The sequence below is a fragment of the Phodopus roborovskii genome, unplaced genomic scaffold, assembly GCF_943737965.1.
Source record: "Phodopus roborovskii unplaced genomic scaffold, PHOROB, whole genome shotgun sequence".
NCBI lineage: Eukaryota > Metazoa > Chordata > Mammalia > Rodentia > Cricetidae > Phodopus > Phodopus roborovskii.
Genome location: NW_026126410.1, coordinates 39,909,802 through 39,924,097, shown reverse-complemented (window position 1 = coordinate 39,924,097; position 14,296 = coordinate 39,909,802). Strand labels below are relative to the sequence as shown.

Below are 14,296 nucleotides of genomic sequence, written 5' to 3'. Positions count from 1 at the left end.
GTATTCCTGGTTGGCCCAGAATTTGCTGACCATCTGCCCCAGCCTCCTGAGTGATAGAATTACAGGCTCTGTACCACCTGATCCAGCTCTTACATTTTAAATTTATATACTTATTTCTAATTGTGCATGTATGTGTATGTCCGTGTGGGTTTATATTTGTGTGTCCTGTGACATGGAGACCAGAAGAGGGTGATCCCCTAGAAGTGGACTCCAGACAGTTGTGAGCCACCTGATATGAGTGACACTAGGGACTTAATTGGGTCCATTAGAAGAACAACCTGAGTTCTTAACCACTAACTGGCCTCTGAGTTTTATACTTTGGTCCTCTGCTAATTTACTAATTCATTTGAAAGTTAATCCCTCAATTTCCTTCTTTTTCCTCAAAACTACCAGATTAATTTCTGACCCACATCGATTAGATCATCTTCCACATAATCCCATTTATTAACTTTCTAGTGCTTACCACAGTCTAGGGTTATCTTATGTGTTACTTACAACCTAGTAAGTAAACTATGTGTGATAAAATTTGAAGTGTGGTTTTACTTGTCAACAGATTATAATTAAAAGTGGCTTTCATGAGTCATAGTTACGTCTGTCCGTCATCTTGAATTTGCAATTGTGTTTGCAGATGACATGAACTGGAATGCTTTAGAGTGGGACCGGGCTGCTGAAGAGCTTACCTGGGAAAGAGTAAGAACATTTCACGTTTTCACTGTCACATGCCCTTGTGTTTTAACCCTAACGTGTATTTTGAAGTTTTGGCAAATTTAGCTATAAAGACAAATTTCATAGTTAAATTTGATGAAAATGATTAGCCAGGACTTAATTTCTACAAAAACAAAACAAACAAACAAAAAACCAAGTGCTGTACAGATGTGGTAAAGATGATAACAGTGAGGTCTGTTTTTCTGCCTTTAATACAAATCTTGCTCCATGGAGGCAGTTTGACCTGATATTGTGGAAAATTAAGTAGAATTTAAATAGTATTTCTACACTGTAATTAAAAAAAATAAATGTAATTCTATAATGAAGTCATGACTGGTTCTCTCTAATGTAAGGAACTCAGAATGCATATGTTTTTGTTTTCACAGTGTTGGGCATAAAGACCATGGCCTTGGGCACGCTAGGCAAGTGTTCTTTCACTGAGCTCCACCTGCCAGCTCTTTGCCACAGTCTACTCTCTGTCTCAGTAGCTGCCATAACTTCCCTAGTGTTGGGAGCACAGACATAAGCCTCTGCCTGCTCAGACCGAAGTGCCTTAATGCTTACATACACAGATTTATTTATTTATTTATTTATTTATTTACAGTCTGGGAATGGTAGGTTCAGAAAGTAATGATTGGAAATCATGTTTAATGATACTGATAGGAAAGAAGGTTCTACTGCATATTAAATTAATGCTTATTATTTTTTATTTTAGATGCTTGGACTTGATGGATCACTAGTTTTTCTGGTAAGTTGGAAGTAATCCTTTTGATAGAATTGAGTTGTCTTTGTTATCCCTAACTCCAAATTTTTGAAGTGTTCTTCTTTTGTAGTAAAACCCTTTGGCTTTGATTACTTGATATCTGAAAGTATATTTTGTATGTTGACAGTACTAGAAATATTTAAAGGAATGTTACTTAAAAATAAAGTTACTAAATATTTGAAAATTAAAAAGTCTGAAGTTAGTAGTAGTTAAAAGAACTTGGTGTTTGAAGTTGGGTCTTACCTGTTTATTGCCTGTACCGTCGAGAACAGAGCAAGAAACAGGAGAGAGCCATAGTCTTATCTGGAAGTCTTCTGTAGGAGTAAAGCTTCCGTCTTCATTTTTTTTATTTCATGGTCTTTAATTTTTAAGTTTATATACTAGTGTATGTGGAGGCCAAAGTCTGTTATCTGTTACCTCCTACCACTGTGGGAGCTGGGGTCAAACTCAGGTTGTTAGGTTTCACAGCAAGCATTTTTACTTGATGAGCCATCTCAGTACCCCAAGAGCTACAACTTAAAAGTAGGTGGGTAGAGCTGGAGACATGCTAAGAATACACACTACTCTGTCCGAGGACCCAAGTTTGGTTCTTAGTTCCAATGTCAGGTGGCTCAACTTCCTGTAACTCTAGCTCTAAGGGATCCAACACTAACAGTTTGGGGCTCCATGGTACCTGTACTTGTGTGCATATATTCACAGACACAGACATAGGCATACAGATAGGCACACATACACACATAGTAAAGGTCTGTCTTTAAATGAGTGGTAATTCTTTCAAGAAGTTTATTCTTTAAAGGAAAAATGGCACTTTCAGGTCATGTAATGTAAACTTGCTTGTTTTTTTTTTTTTTTTTTTTGGTTTGTTTTTGTTTTTGTTTTTGGATTTTTCAGTAGATTAGGTCTTGTCTACATACAGAAGCAGAACTGCCACAGATAGGAACATGGCAATAACAGGAAGCCCAGAGGAAGCATAGGCTTGAGCATTGCATGATCCAGTGCCCCAGCAATGTTATAAAAATCCAGATAATATCTGTCTCTTGCTGTTTACACAAATACATCCTTTACTTCATTGTTGTTTCATGAGTATGGCAGAAGTTGTTCATGTCAGATAGGAACATCATTTACACAGTTCCAGGGCGGGGAGGGGGGTGTAGTCAGAGGTTGAGGTGAGTAAAATAGGATTCTGCTTTCAACATTTTAAAGTTAATGGGTAAAGATATGAAAATGTGCTGGGCATAGTGGTCAGTGCCTTTAATCCTAGCACTGGGGAGGCAGAGGCAGACAAATCTCTGAGTTCAAAGCCAGCCTGGTGAGTTCCAAGACAGCTAGGGCTACCTCAAGAAATCCTGTGTCGAGGGGAAAAAAAAAATCAGTTCTAGTTATTTTCAGGACTTAGCTATGGCTAAGTGAAATTGTTCAATTAAGCATGAGATACTATTGACTCTTATTAATGCTTTCTCCTGTAGGAACACGTGTTCTGGGTGGTGTCTTTAAATACGTTGTTCATTCTTGTTTTTGGTAAGTTGTACCTGAGCTTTTAGTTTTTGTGGTATCATGATAGAAGTTTGCCTTTCTAGGAGTCTTGTTGCAGGCTTTTGTTTCATTTGTGCCCTAGGAGTATCAAGGAACATGCAGTGTGGATTTAGAAGCCAGACCTTAGTAGATTCCCTGACTTTTACTCGGTGTTTGAATCATCCTTTGCCCTACTTATCTATTAGGATGTTTATTGTTACCACGGAGAAATAAGAATTTATTAAGAACAGGAAAAGAGAAGCATAAACATTTTTAATGAGAAAATTTATACTTTCTGATTTAACTATAGTGTCATCTAATGCTAGAATTCATTGTTTGTCAATAATCCATCATAACAATCTGTAAATTGTAACCTTAAATACCATTTTATAGTTGGTTTGTTTGAATAAAGATCCAAATAATCTGCACACATTACTGCACAGTTGAATACTCTTCTCTTTGCTTCTTACTGTGCTAATACAGTATCATGTGTTGATGCCCATAGGACTACTTTCCTCACATCCTCTACCTCATCCCTGGTCCACCACGCTTTTTGACCTGGAAGTCAGGTTAAAGGGCCTAATCAGGTCAGGGTCAGCCCTCTTTGACAAGGTGATTGGGCACGTACTTTGATTTCGAATGTGACATAGGAAGAGAGGTACATGATTTTATCCATTTTTACCCTCTGTAATTTTTCATTTTCTCTTACATCAAGAACTCTGGAATGATATTTTAGTGTAGTGGCCATTATCCTTTCATCCAGTGCCTGTATCAGTCCTCTTCAGGTGTTGCAAAAATGCCAAATATTGTTTGAAATTCTGGAATTTTAAAGATTTTTTTTTGGCTAGTTTCTTTTCATGTTACTGCCTTTTTGCTTTGTGGTTGTTATTTGAAGGTTTGTATATTAAGAAAGGCATCAGTTTGGGTCACTGGGTGGTTGTAATGTTCATGTCATCTCTTTAAAAATGCCAGTGATAGATACCCTCTTCAGAATGGTTCCCCTGTCCTTTTGACAGGGTCCTATTAACTAGGTATAGTTTTGGTTTATCCTCCGAATTTCCCATTTCTCAAAAAGTCCTGGTTCTTTCAGTGGGCATTATGTAAAGAGTGCTCATTGTTCTAATTATACATTTTCTCCTCCCTTTTAGCATTCTGTCCTTACCACATTGGTCATTTCTCCCTCGTTGGTTTGGGATTTGAGGAACATGTGAGTACAATATTTTCAGAACCTTACTTATCCACAAGTTTGTTATTTTCTGAGGAATATATACATGTTGAGACAGGATTTCTCTGAGTAGCCCTGGCTGTCCTGGAACTCACTCTGTATACCAGGCTGGCCTTGAACTCACAGAGATCCTTCTGCTTCTGCCACCCAAGTGCTGGAACTAAAGGCATTCTCCATCATCGCCTGGCTAGGAATATTTTATGTGTATAAATGCTGTGCTGGCATGTATGTGCATCACATGCATCTTATTGGATCCTGTGGAACTGAGATTATGGATGCTTGAGGGCCACTGCACTGGTGCTGAGAGGTGGACCCAAGTCTTCTGCAAGAGCAACAAGTGCCCTGAACTGCTCAGCCATGTCTCCTGTCCACCAAGGAATATTTTTCAAGAATTCATTTCTCAGTGTATCTTGTGCAAAGGAATAGTTAGCCAGCACAGTCTTGTTTCTGTTTAAAGCTGAACAGTTGCTTGGGAAGTAGCATATCATATGTCAGGGCCTGAGGCACATGGCAAGAAGTTTCCCATAGGTTTTTCTCTCACTTTATGAACTTGTGTGTCCCTCTCGGTCCCTTTCCCCGTCCAAAGTGAATTTTGGAAAGGATCAGTATATTTATCAATTAAAAAAAAAAAAAAAAAAAAAAAAAAAAAAAGGAATAGAAGACTGGCTTGGGGTAATGGACTATAGTGTTTTGTCAAGAATTTGCTTATATTTTATATTTTGTCATTTCCTAATGATGGATAAGTATTTGGATAGATTCTTGCTACCTTTTTTTCTAACATTTTAATGTCTAATAGCTTAGACAAACATGCTAGTAGCCTGATGTGATGGTGGTTGTCCTTCTGTATATATGTTTCTCTTATTGGTTGATAAATAAAACACTGTTCGGCCAGTGAGGCAGGAAGATTGGTAGGACTAGGAGACAAGGAGAATTCTGGGAAAGGTAGGCAGAGAGGGCTTGCCATAGCAGTCACCATGTAGACCACAAAGGAGTAGTAGGTCCAGACCCTTCTCCAGTAAGATAAGACCATATGGAAATACTAATAGGAATGGGTTAATAATTAAGACAGAGTGAGTCAAAGGAAGCTCTAGCCATAGGTCAACAGTTTATAGTTAATATAGTGTCTCAGTATGTTTATTTAGGGTTGAGGCGGTTGCAGGACCAGGATGGAGGGACAAGACGAACCTCTGTAACTCTGTTGTCCCCCAGCTCCTTACTAGTAAGGTGTGTGCATGTCTGACCCTGATAGCAATTAGATAGTGATAGTGTTGTCCATGAACAAGACTGCCTTTTGTGCTAAGTTGGAAGTCCAAAAGATCCCTGGAGTAGGGCTAATTTATGGTCTCTGTGAGGATTTCTCTTGTAGGGAAGAGCTGACTGGGGTCTTTAGTTCTTTGTGTTCTGAGGTCACTTTTGAGAATGTCCCACTATCTGCTAGTGCTCTGATACCTCTTGTTTGCTTGTAAGAACCTAGAAGGCCAAGATAAGTGGTTTTGGCAGGTACTAACATTTTAAACTGTTGCTACTTATTATCCATAACTCAGGAAATGAAAAGATAGGAATAAGAAATGTTGTAATTTTTCCAAACTCCTGCTTTCTGCAAGTCTCCAGAACACTTATGGAAAGTTAGAGAAATGTAAACAGCTACTTCTAAGGGTATGAGATGATGTGGTCAGGATGTTTCCAGTTGGGTGGGTGACTTGGGCAGTGTGCTAGCGGTCAGTCCTTAGTTAAAATGCACCTGTAGTGGGAATAAGGGCTGGCTGTTAAGATTGTCTTATGGGGAAATGTCATTCACGCTCTCATCTTGACTCTTGATAAAATGTTATTCTTTGCTGTTTCTCCAGTCTCTGGTAATATTTAGCAGTCTAAAATGAGAGAGTCTGATTTGAAGATACCTTATAAAGGAGAGTTCAGTTTTAAATTATAAATATCTTGAATCAAGTTTACCTTCTATTATTATGCTTATAAATCAGGTTATCAACCATGAGGGAAAGTTTTATTTTATTTATTTGTTTTGTTTTCAGGTCCAAGCATCTCATTTTGAAGGTCTAATCACGACGATTGTTGGGTATATACTTTTAGCAATCACACTGATAATTTGTCATGTATCCTTTAATGATTCAGCATGGAGGTATAAAACCATTCCTATCAAAGAGTTCTTATTGATAGCATTCATTAATAATGAATCAGCGTGGAGGGGCAAAGCCATTCATACTAGAGTTCTCATTAATAACAGAGCTGCTTTCTCCTATGTCTCCAGAAAAGTTAGTGTGTGTGAAGGGGTGTGTGTAGGAAGGATTTGAAATAAATGAAATTTATTACTACATTCAGTATAACCTAAAGAGTTTGCTGTCTCCCACTCTCAAGTGTTCAGTGTCTCCTTGACTAGATGCTGCAGGCTTTGGCAACTCTTGTAAAGTTCCATAGGTCTCGACGCTTGCTGGGAGTCTGCTACATTGTGGTTAAGGTAATCCAGTTGTGAATTTAAGCTCAAACTGGTTTGTCCTCCTTTTGGTTGGTACTGACAACCTTTATTTCTATTTAATTAAGGTTTCTTTGTTAGTTGTTGTTGAAATTGGAGTGTTCCCTCTCATTTGTGGCTGGTGGCTGGATATTTGTTCTCTGGTAAGTTGAGTATCCATTGTCATACAATTTCATTTTAAAGGTTCAAAAAAGAAAGCATTCCTTTTAAAGAATTTATTCTTGGAATTAAATATTATTGAGTAAATGTCATTAATTGTCTTGAATAGTAATTATATAATGTTTTGTTACTCATTTCCCCTACTAAATTTTATATTAACGTCGACCAGTTTTTAAAACTATGACAGTAAATTTTAATGGTTTTTAGTTTTGAGTTTTCAAATACATGTAGAAAAGCTGCTCTTTGTTCTGAGGTTGATATTTATTCCTATTCTTTATTATTTAAAACCTTTTGTGAATGCAGACCTATAACTAAGAAATCAAGATCTCATATAGTTAAAAAGAATAGTTTTTATGAGTAAAGGGCTGAAAGCATAGGTCAGTTAGTAGAATGCTTGTCTAGGATGCATATAATCCTGGATTCAGTTCCAAGCATCGCGTAAACTGTGTGTGTGTGTGTGTGTGTGTGTCTGTGTCTGTGTCTGTGTGTCTGTAATTTAGCATTGACAAGGAAGAGCTAGGAGGCTCAGAACTTCCAGGCTTCTTTCAGTTGCATAGCAAGTTGTAAGCTGGCCTAAGATTCATGAGAGTCTATCCCAGAAAAGAAAGGAACTAGTAAAAGTAACTGATGCTCCTTGATTCTTAATTGCATTATTTGAATATTTTGAGTGCTCATATAATGGTAAGAGCACAACCTGGCAGGTGTGCATTCTCTGCTGTGTGAGTCCAAGGGATCAAACTCATAGCAGCTTGGTAGCAAGAACCTTTTCCCACTGAGCCACCTTGCCTGCCCATGATTCAGGATTTTAAAGTATTATATACTCTTACAATAGTTCTGTGGCACCGTGAAATGGCAAAGAGAACTGAAAACCAAAAACATTGTCATTACGTACTCATGGTGACTTCTTAATGGTGGAAGTACTAAGTGTTGCAAGTGTAGGTGGCATAGATTTCTAACTCTTTCTTTTTTGGCTTAGGAAATGTTTGATGCTACTCTGAAAGATCGAGAACTGAGCTTTCAGTCGGCTCCAGGAACTACGATGTTTCTGCACTGGCTTGTAGGAATGGTATATGTATTCTACTTTGCCTCCTTCATCCTGTTGCTGAGAGAGGTAGGCCCTATAGGGAAGTGTTGGTGCTCAGCATGGTTTAGAAGGGTTTTACTTTGACCAGCAGTCTTCTCTCAAAGGCGAGGATGTTTTCCTCACTTAACCATGTTCTCTACTATTCTGAGGGAGTAACTAATAGTAGAGTTTGGTTTGTTTACTTTAAATTGATGTTTATTTATGTCAAAAATTGACAGTGTTTTTAAAACCGTTAGGAATATGTTTTCCCCGCCGCCTGTCCTACTGCCATGCCAGCCCCAATTAACACACAGAGACTCCGTATTAACTATAATGCTGTTGGCCAGTTACTTGTTTCTTATCGGCTAGCTCTGTCTTAATGATTAACCCATTTCTATTAATCTAAGTATTTCCATGTGGTCTCACCTTACCGGAGAGTGAGCCCAGACCTCTGTTCTCCCCAGTTTCTCCATGCTGACTCCTCCCTACTACTTCCTCAAATCCTCCTTGTCTCCTAGTCCCACCTATCTTGCTTTCCCATTGGCCAACAGTGCTTTATTAATTAACCAGTATGAGAAACATATTTAAAGACTGACATCTAAACCATGTTCTCTACTATTCTAAGAGAGAGTAACTAATAATAGAATTTGGTTTGTTTACTTTAAATTGATGTTTATTTATGCCAAAAAAATGGCAGTGTTTTTAAAACGATCAAGGCTAATTAAAAATCAAAGTTCTTACTTGATATATACCCTCTGTTGTAAACTCATAAAAGTGGTTGTGATAATAAATTGGTCTTAAATAAATTGGTCTTAAACTTCATCCCCTGGAGAGGTTTTGTAGAATTGAAAATGTTGAAGAACTGACATTTGAAATACAGAATTACAGTGAGGATCTTTATGATCCTAGTTCATTTGCCAGATGGGTGCCTTCCTTCACAGGTCCAGTTCTAACTGGTTTAAAAGTGAGGGAACAGTAGTATTTCCTCAATATACAGATACACATTCAAAACTCCAGATTCTCTGTTGTGTGCTGGAGTAGAAACAAAGGCATGATTCCTATTCTCCTTTGTCCTTGGGAATGAATAAATCCTTTGAACACATTAGCTTACTCTACTGAGATGGTGATGGAAGAGAAAGCCTACAAAGCCAGTGGGAATGGAATGTGAACTCAGAGTCTGAATGTCATTTCTGCTATACTCTGTGAGAAATTTGAGGAGTATAGGGCTGGGTCTGAATCCTTCCCTAAATCATACAGTGTGTAGTAAAGTTTATGTTTTTACCCCAGTAATCAGATTCTTGATAAGTTTTTCTCAGTGTGTGTTTTCCAGTTTATGGCAATCAGAGGCCATTATTAGCACAGATGTTTGATAGAATTTCTGGCTAAGGAACTTCTTGTTTCGTGACAATTATAAAATCTTTAGGACCTTATTTTTCTGTTAATGTTCATAAGGATCATACTTTACATATATTTGCAGGTACTTCGACCTGGTGTCTTATGGTTTCTAAGGAATTTGAATGATCCAGATTTTAATCCAGTACAGGAAATGATCCACTTGCCCATTTATAGGCATCTCCGAAGATTTATTTTGTCAGTGGTGAGCATGTCTTCCCTCCCTCCCTCCCTCCCTCCCTCCCTCCCTCCCTCCCTCCCTCCCTCCCTCCCTCCCTCCCTCCCTCCCTCCCTCCTCCTCAAAGTATGTTACCTTTTAGTTTCATACAGTGTTTTGTTTGTATTCTTTTAGATTGGGAGGGCAGGGAAGCATACTGACAGTTTTACCTAAGCCTGTGGAATGGACTTATCAGTCGTTTGCTGGACTCACAGTGGTTTGTGCTTGTTTCTTACTGCAGATTGTCTTTGGCTCCATTGTACTTCTGATGCTCTGGCTTCCTATACGTATAATTAAGAGTCTGCTGCCTAATTTTCTTCCCTACAATGTCATGCTCTACAGGTAAGGGTTTTGCTGTTATTTTGGTGGTTTTGGGCATTGAACTCAGTGCTAGTATGTTAAGCGAGTACCATACAACTGAGTGGCATCCCGACCCTATAGAATCATTTGGAGGCGCATACCCACTGTCAAGCCTATGCAGAGAAACACACCCATAGTCAAGGCTACACATAAAAACCATGTCTCAAAAAACCAACAAGCAAACTTAGAAAAGCTATATACATCACTGTTGGGAAGCATTTTATGTGATAGTTTCATTTTGTCATATACATCAGTAGTTACATTTTTCAAAGGAAGACTTATTTTTGTAGTTTAGGTAGTTTTACCACACTTAGTAAGAATTAATAGTGTTGATTTTTCTTTGTATACACCTTTAACTGTGAAAAAGACTCAAGGCTTTCACCCTTCATTACCCCATAGTTCTTTTCGTGCTATGGGGAATGAAATTGCTTCCTCAAATTCACATATGTCCTTTTAAGTCTTGTGAGTTCCAAGTCCTTAAGCCTGCACTAAACCAGATCATTTACCACTCAGTAGCTTAGTTTCTGTCTCCCTCTTTTCTCCATTTATATCCCGCCCTCGTCCCTGCTGTCTAGATTTTGTTTTGTTGTAACTGAGGTGACAGTTAAGGAAGGCCTTGAAAGGAGGTGAGGAAAGGTGCTGAAACATGTGATTCCCTTGAGACCGAGTCAGGTGGGCACAGTAGCACCCAGGTCTGTTTGACAGGCTAGTTTGGCTAAGAAGGAGAAAGCAAAATAGTTGGCCGTGAAGACAGAGAAGTCCTTGAAAGCCAGCTCTTTGAGTGTTGGAGGCTGTAATAAGCACTTTGACAAGACTGGCTCCTCAGTGATAGAAAGTGAGAGTGATAGGTTAGGAGCAGGAGGAGAGCCAGGAGATGTGACGACCCTGGTGGAAATGGAGAGGGTATAGATGAAGGAGGTAGCAGTTAGTTTATAATGTCACCAAGAGTCAAAGGAGGCTCGCAGTGTGGATGTGAGGTGGAAAGAAGGAAGTCAGAAACCAGTTGTGTTCTTAGCATGGGAAAGTATGGACTTACTGTATTGAGGTGTAGGTGACAGTGGGAGGAGATGGATGGTTTGGTTGGGCGCTTGTTCTAAGTGAGACAGTGCACATCAGCGTGGAGCACTGAGTTCCACTGTGGACACACAGTCAGGAGTCGATGAAGGTGGTGTCAAGCCAGGCGAGTCACAGTCACACAAGGAGTACGTGTAGTTGAAAAAGTGGATGGACGGCATGGGGTCCTCATACCTTTAGACTGGGAAAGCAAAGGGGAAGCAGCTGGTTGGGAAGCTGTTGAGGGGGACAGTAGGAAGAAGGCCGAGCAGCTCTGTAACATGCTGCTCTCACAGTGCCAGAGAACACCGAGGCATGGCCATTGGTGGACACCAAGGGACCGGAAACACCTTCAGTGGAATTTGGGAGGGCAGCCTCACTGACTTGACGAGAGTGGGAGGAAGGCAATAAAGACAAGGGGTTCATTTGGCTTGGAGATTTGTTTAATCTGATTAGATATTTTATAAGGTATAATGGAAATAGGACTCATGTTGTAAACCTGTGACTTGTAGTGATGCTCCAGTGAGTGAGCTGTCCCTTGAGCTGCTCCTGCTGCAGGTCGTCTTGCCTGCATTGCTGGAACAGGGACACACGAGGCAGTGGCTGAAGGGTCTTGTGCGTGCATGGACTGTTACTGCTGGATACTTACTGTGAGTATGGTAGCCGACTCCCCGGGTGTCTGTGTTGTTTGTGTCTATAATCCCCCCCTTTTGATATTGAGATTGAAGGACCTCATACGTACATTACAAATGCTATGCCACTGAGTGACATCTCCAACCCCATATTTCATTTTAATTTTGAACCAGTCGTAGCCAAGTTATGACTCTAGAGTTCTCATGCCCCAGAGTACAGGCATGTACTACCATGGCCCGTCTTGTTTTATAACCTTTCTGAAAGAAGTGTGTTCTGTGTTCAGGCTACAAAAAGTAGTTTTGGAGGCCAGAGAGATGGCTGGCTCAGCAGTAAGAGTTCTTGCTATTCTTCCAGAAGACCCATTTCCTTTCCCAGAACTAATGTCAGCCACTCACAACTGTCTGTGAGTCCAACTCTGGGGATCTGACACCTTCTCTGGCTCTGTGGGCCCCTGTACACATGTGGCATAGATACACACATGCACAGATATAAATGAAAACTCTTAGAAAACCCTAGGTTTAATAAGAAATAGTTGAGTCCTGTCTGCAGGTTGCCCTTTCAAAGATGGTGTGTGCACACTGTCTCCTCTTATGCAGGCTTCCTGCTGCACCTCCTTTTGTGCTCTCAGATGTGGCAAACAAGGGTATTGGAGCCATATCAGCACTACACTGTGTGCTTATGTAGGAATGTATGTGACAGTTCCATCAATACACAGTAACCCAAAAGTTAAAAAATGCAGTGCATTTAAAATCAAACTAACTTACCTTTATTTTAGGGGTTCTAACCAAGTAAAGAAAGTTTTCTAAGGTTAGATTCTTTGTTACTTAGTTACTTTTCACGTTGCTGTGATAAAATAGCCAACAGAAGCAGCTGAAGGGGAGTGTGTTTGCTTTGGCTTACAATGTGAGGGCAGAGTCAGTTGTGGTGGGGAAGTCTTGGCAGCAGGAGCTTGAGGCATCTGCTCACATTACATTTACATTCAGGAAGCAGAGAGAAAGAGATGTTAATCCACATCTAGCTTTCCTAGTTTATTCTGTTCAGGGTCCTTGGCCTGCCCAGTGAACGGTATCACCCACTTTTGGATGGGTCTTTCCACCTTAGTCAGACATTCTCTCACTGGCGTTCCAGAGGCCTGTCTCTTCGGTTCTGTTTTAGGATTTCCATTGCTGTAATAAAACAACATGACCAAAAGCAACTATGGAAGGAGAGGGTTTATTTCCTCTTACACTTCCAGGTAGCAATCCACCACCAAGAGAAGTCAGGGCACGAACTCAGGGCAGGAACCTGTAGGCAGGAAGGATGCAGAAGCCATAAAGGAATGCTGTGTATTGGCTTGATTCTTATGGCTTTATTATCCTGTTTCTTATATCCCACCCCACCCCAAATCATCCACCCACCCACTGTGGGATGGCCCTCCCACATCAATCACTAATCAAGAAAATGACTTGATTATATAGGCTTATGCACAGGCCAGTCTGGTGGGGGCATAGTCTTAACTTACTGTGTTCCCTCTTCCCAGATGGCTGTAGCCTGTGTCAAGTTGACATAAAACTGGCCAGCACTGTGACTCTAGATCTTGTCAGGTTGGTGATGAGGGTTAATTCCCACATCCATTTGTGTTTATTGAGTCCATGAGATAGGGGAGTTTCTGTGAAATACTTGGCATACTGTGTTAAATTACCGTGTGATGTAGACTTGGTTATATTTGATCGAACACTGCTCTTCTCCCCAGTGCTACTCTTGTCTGAATTGATTTGTAACTTGTACAGGAGACACAGCAGGCATTACAGAAGAAGAAAAAAGGTTTTCACTTTGTGGAGCCTGATGCCTCCTGTCTGTGCTTTCGTCTAAATCATTGACTTCTTCCCAGATGTTGGGGTGTCCCATAACACAGTTGGAAGGGTTTGATTTAAAGCAGACACCAGCAGTTAGTCTAGATATCAGGAGTAATACTCTACATTGACTCCACATACACGTTTTCTACCCTTTAAGAAAATATGTCATGCTTGTCTTTGTCACTCTGACCTGAAAATGAGACTGGTGTGACTAACTGGTATAACTTTTGTGTAGGGACCTTCATTCCTACTTACTGGGAGACCAGGAGGAAAGTGAGAACAGTGCAAATCAGCAGGCCAACAATAACCAGCCTGCTCGAAACAACAATGCTGTTCCTGCTGGGGAGGGTCTGCATGCAGCCCACCAAGCCATACTCCAGCAGGGAGGTCCTGTCGGCTTTCAGCCTTACCGCCGGCCTTTCAATTTCCCTCTCAGGGTGAGTCTGTACAGCCTGACCTGTGTAAATCAACCTTTACTTTCAATTTTCTGTTGAGAATTAATGCTGTTAAAATTGGTGCTGTGTAGCTATGTCTTACGGTTCCTGGAAACAAACCTGTTTTATTACTCATTATGTAGCGTAAATGTTCAAAATAAGTTTATCAAATTTTGGAGATGGATACTATGTAGAATTAGGATTCCATGGACTTTATCTCTTGTTTGAGAAAAAAAAAGATTGTAAATTAGAAGCTAGCATGATGGAAACCTTTAGGCTGTGTGGCAGAAAATGTAATGGCATGTTAGTGTTTGCCTCTGATTTCATCCCCCACTTAACAGCTATTAGATCAGATCAGAACTGTGTCTCTCAGTAGGACAAAGAACCATGAAGTAAGATATAGTGAGTGTGGAGTAGTGCACATATGGCCACTTCTCCTCTGCATGTACCATCTCCTAAA

At 40.1% G+C, this 14,296-nt stretch overlaps 1 protein-coding gene across 2 annotated transcripts in view; it reads left to right on the top strand.

The window, feature by feature from the left end:
* The window catches only part of Marchf6 (membrane associated ring-CH-type finger 6), a 61,037-nt gene that overhangs the window by 29,675 nt on the left and 17,066 nt on the right, over positions 1 to 14,296 (top strand). For both annotated transcript variants that reach the window (XM_051182611.1, XM_051182612.1), the window contains exons 8-19: positions 629 to 690; positions 1,421 to 1,453; positions 2,935 to 2,986; positions 4,129 to 4,187; positions 6,233 to 6,313; positions 6,607 to 6,675; positions 6,759 to 6,833; positions 7,826 to 7,960; positions 9,390 to 9,509; positions 9,763 to 9,863; positions 11,447 to 11,584; positions 13,638 to 13,839. In XM_051182611.1, coding sequence (XP_051038568.1) covers positions 629 to 690; positions 1,421 to 1,453; positions 2,935 to 2,986; positions 4,129 to 4,187; positions 6,233 to 6,313; positions 6,607 to 6,675; positions 6,759 to 6,833; positions 7,826 to 7,960; positions 9,390 to 9,509; positions 9,763 to 9,863; positions 11,447 to 11,584; positions 13,638 to 13,839 — 1,127 coding nt within the window. The remainder of the gene's footprint in view (positions 1 to 628; positions 691 to 1,420; positions 1,454 to 2,934; positions 2,987 to 4,128; positions 4,188 to 6,232; positions 6,314 to 6,606; positions 6,676 to 6,758; positions 6,834 to 7,825; positions 7,961 to 9,389; positions 9,510 to 9,762; positions 9,864 to 11,446; positions 11,585 to 13,637; positions 13,840 to 14,296) is intronic.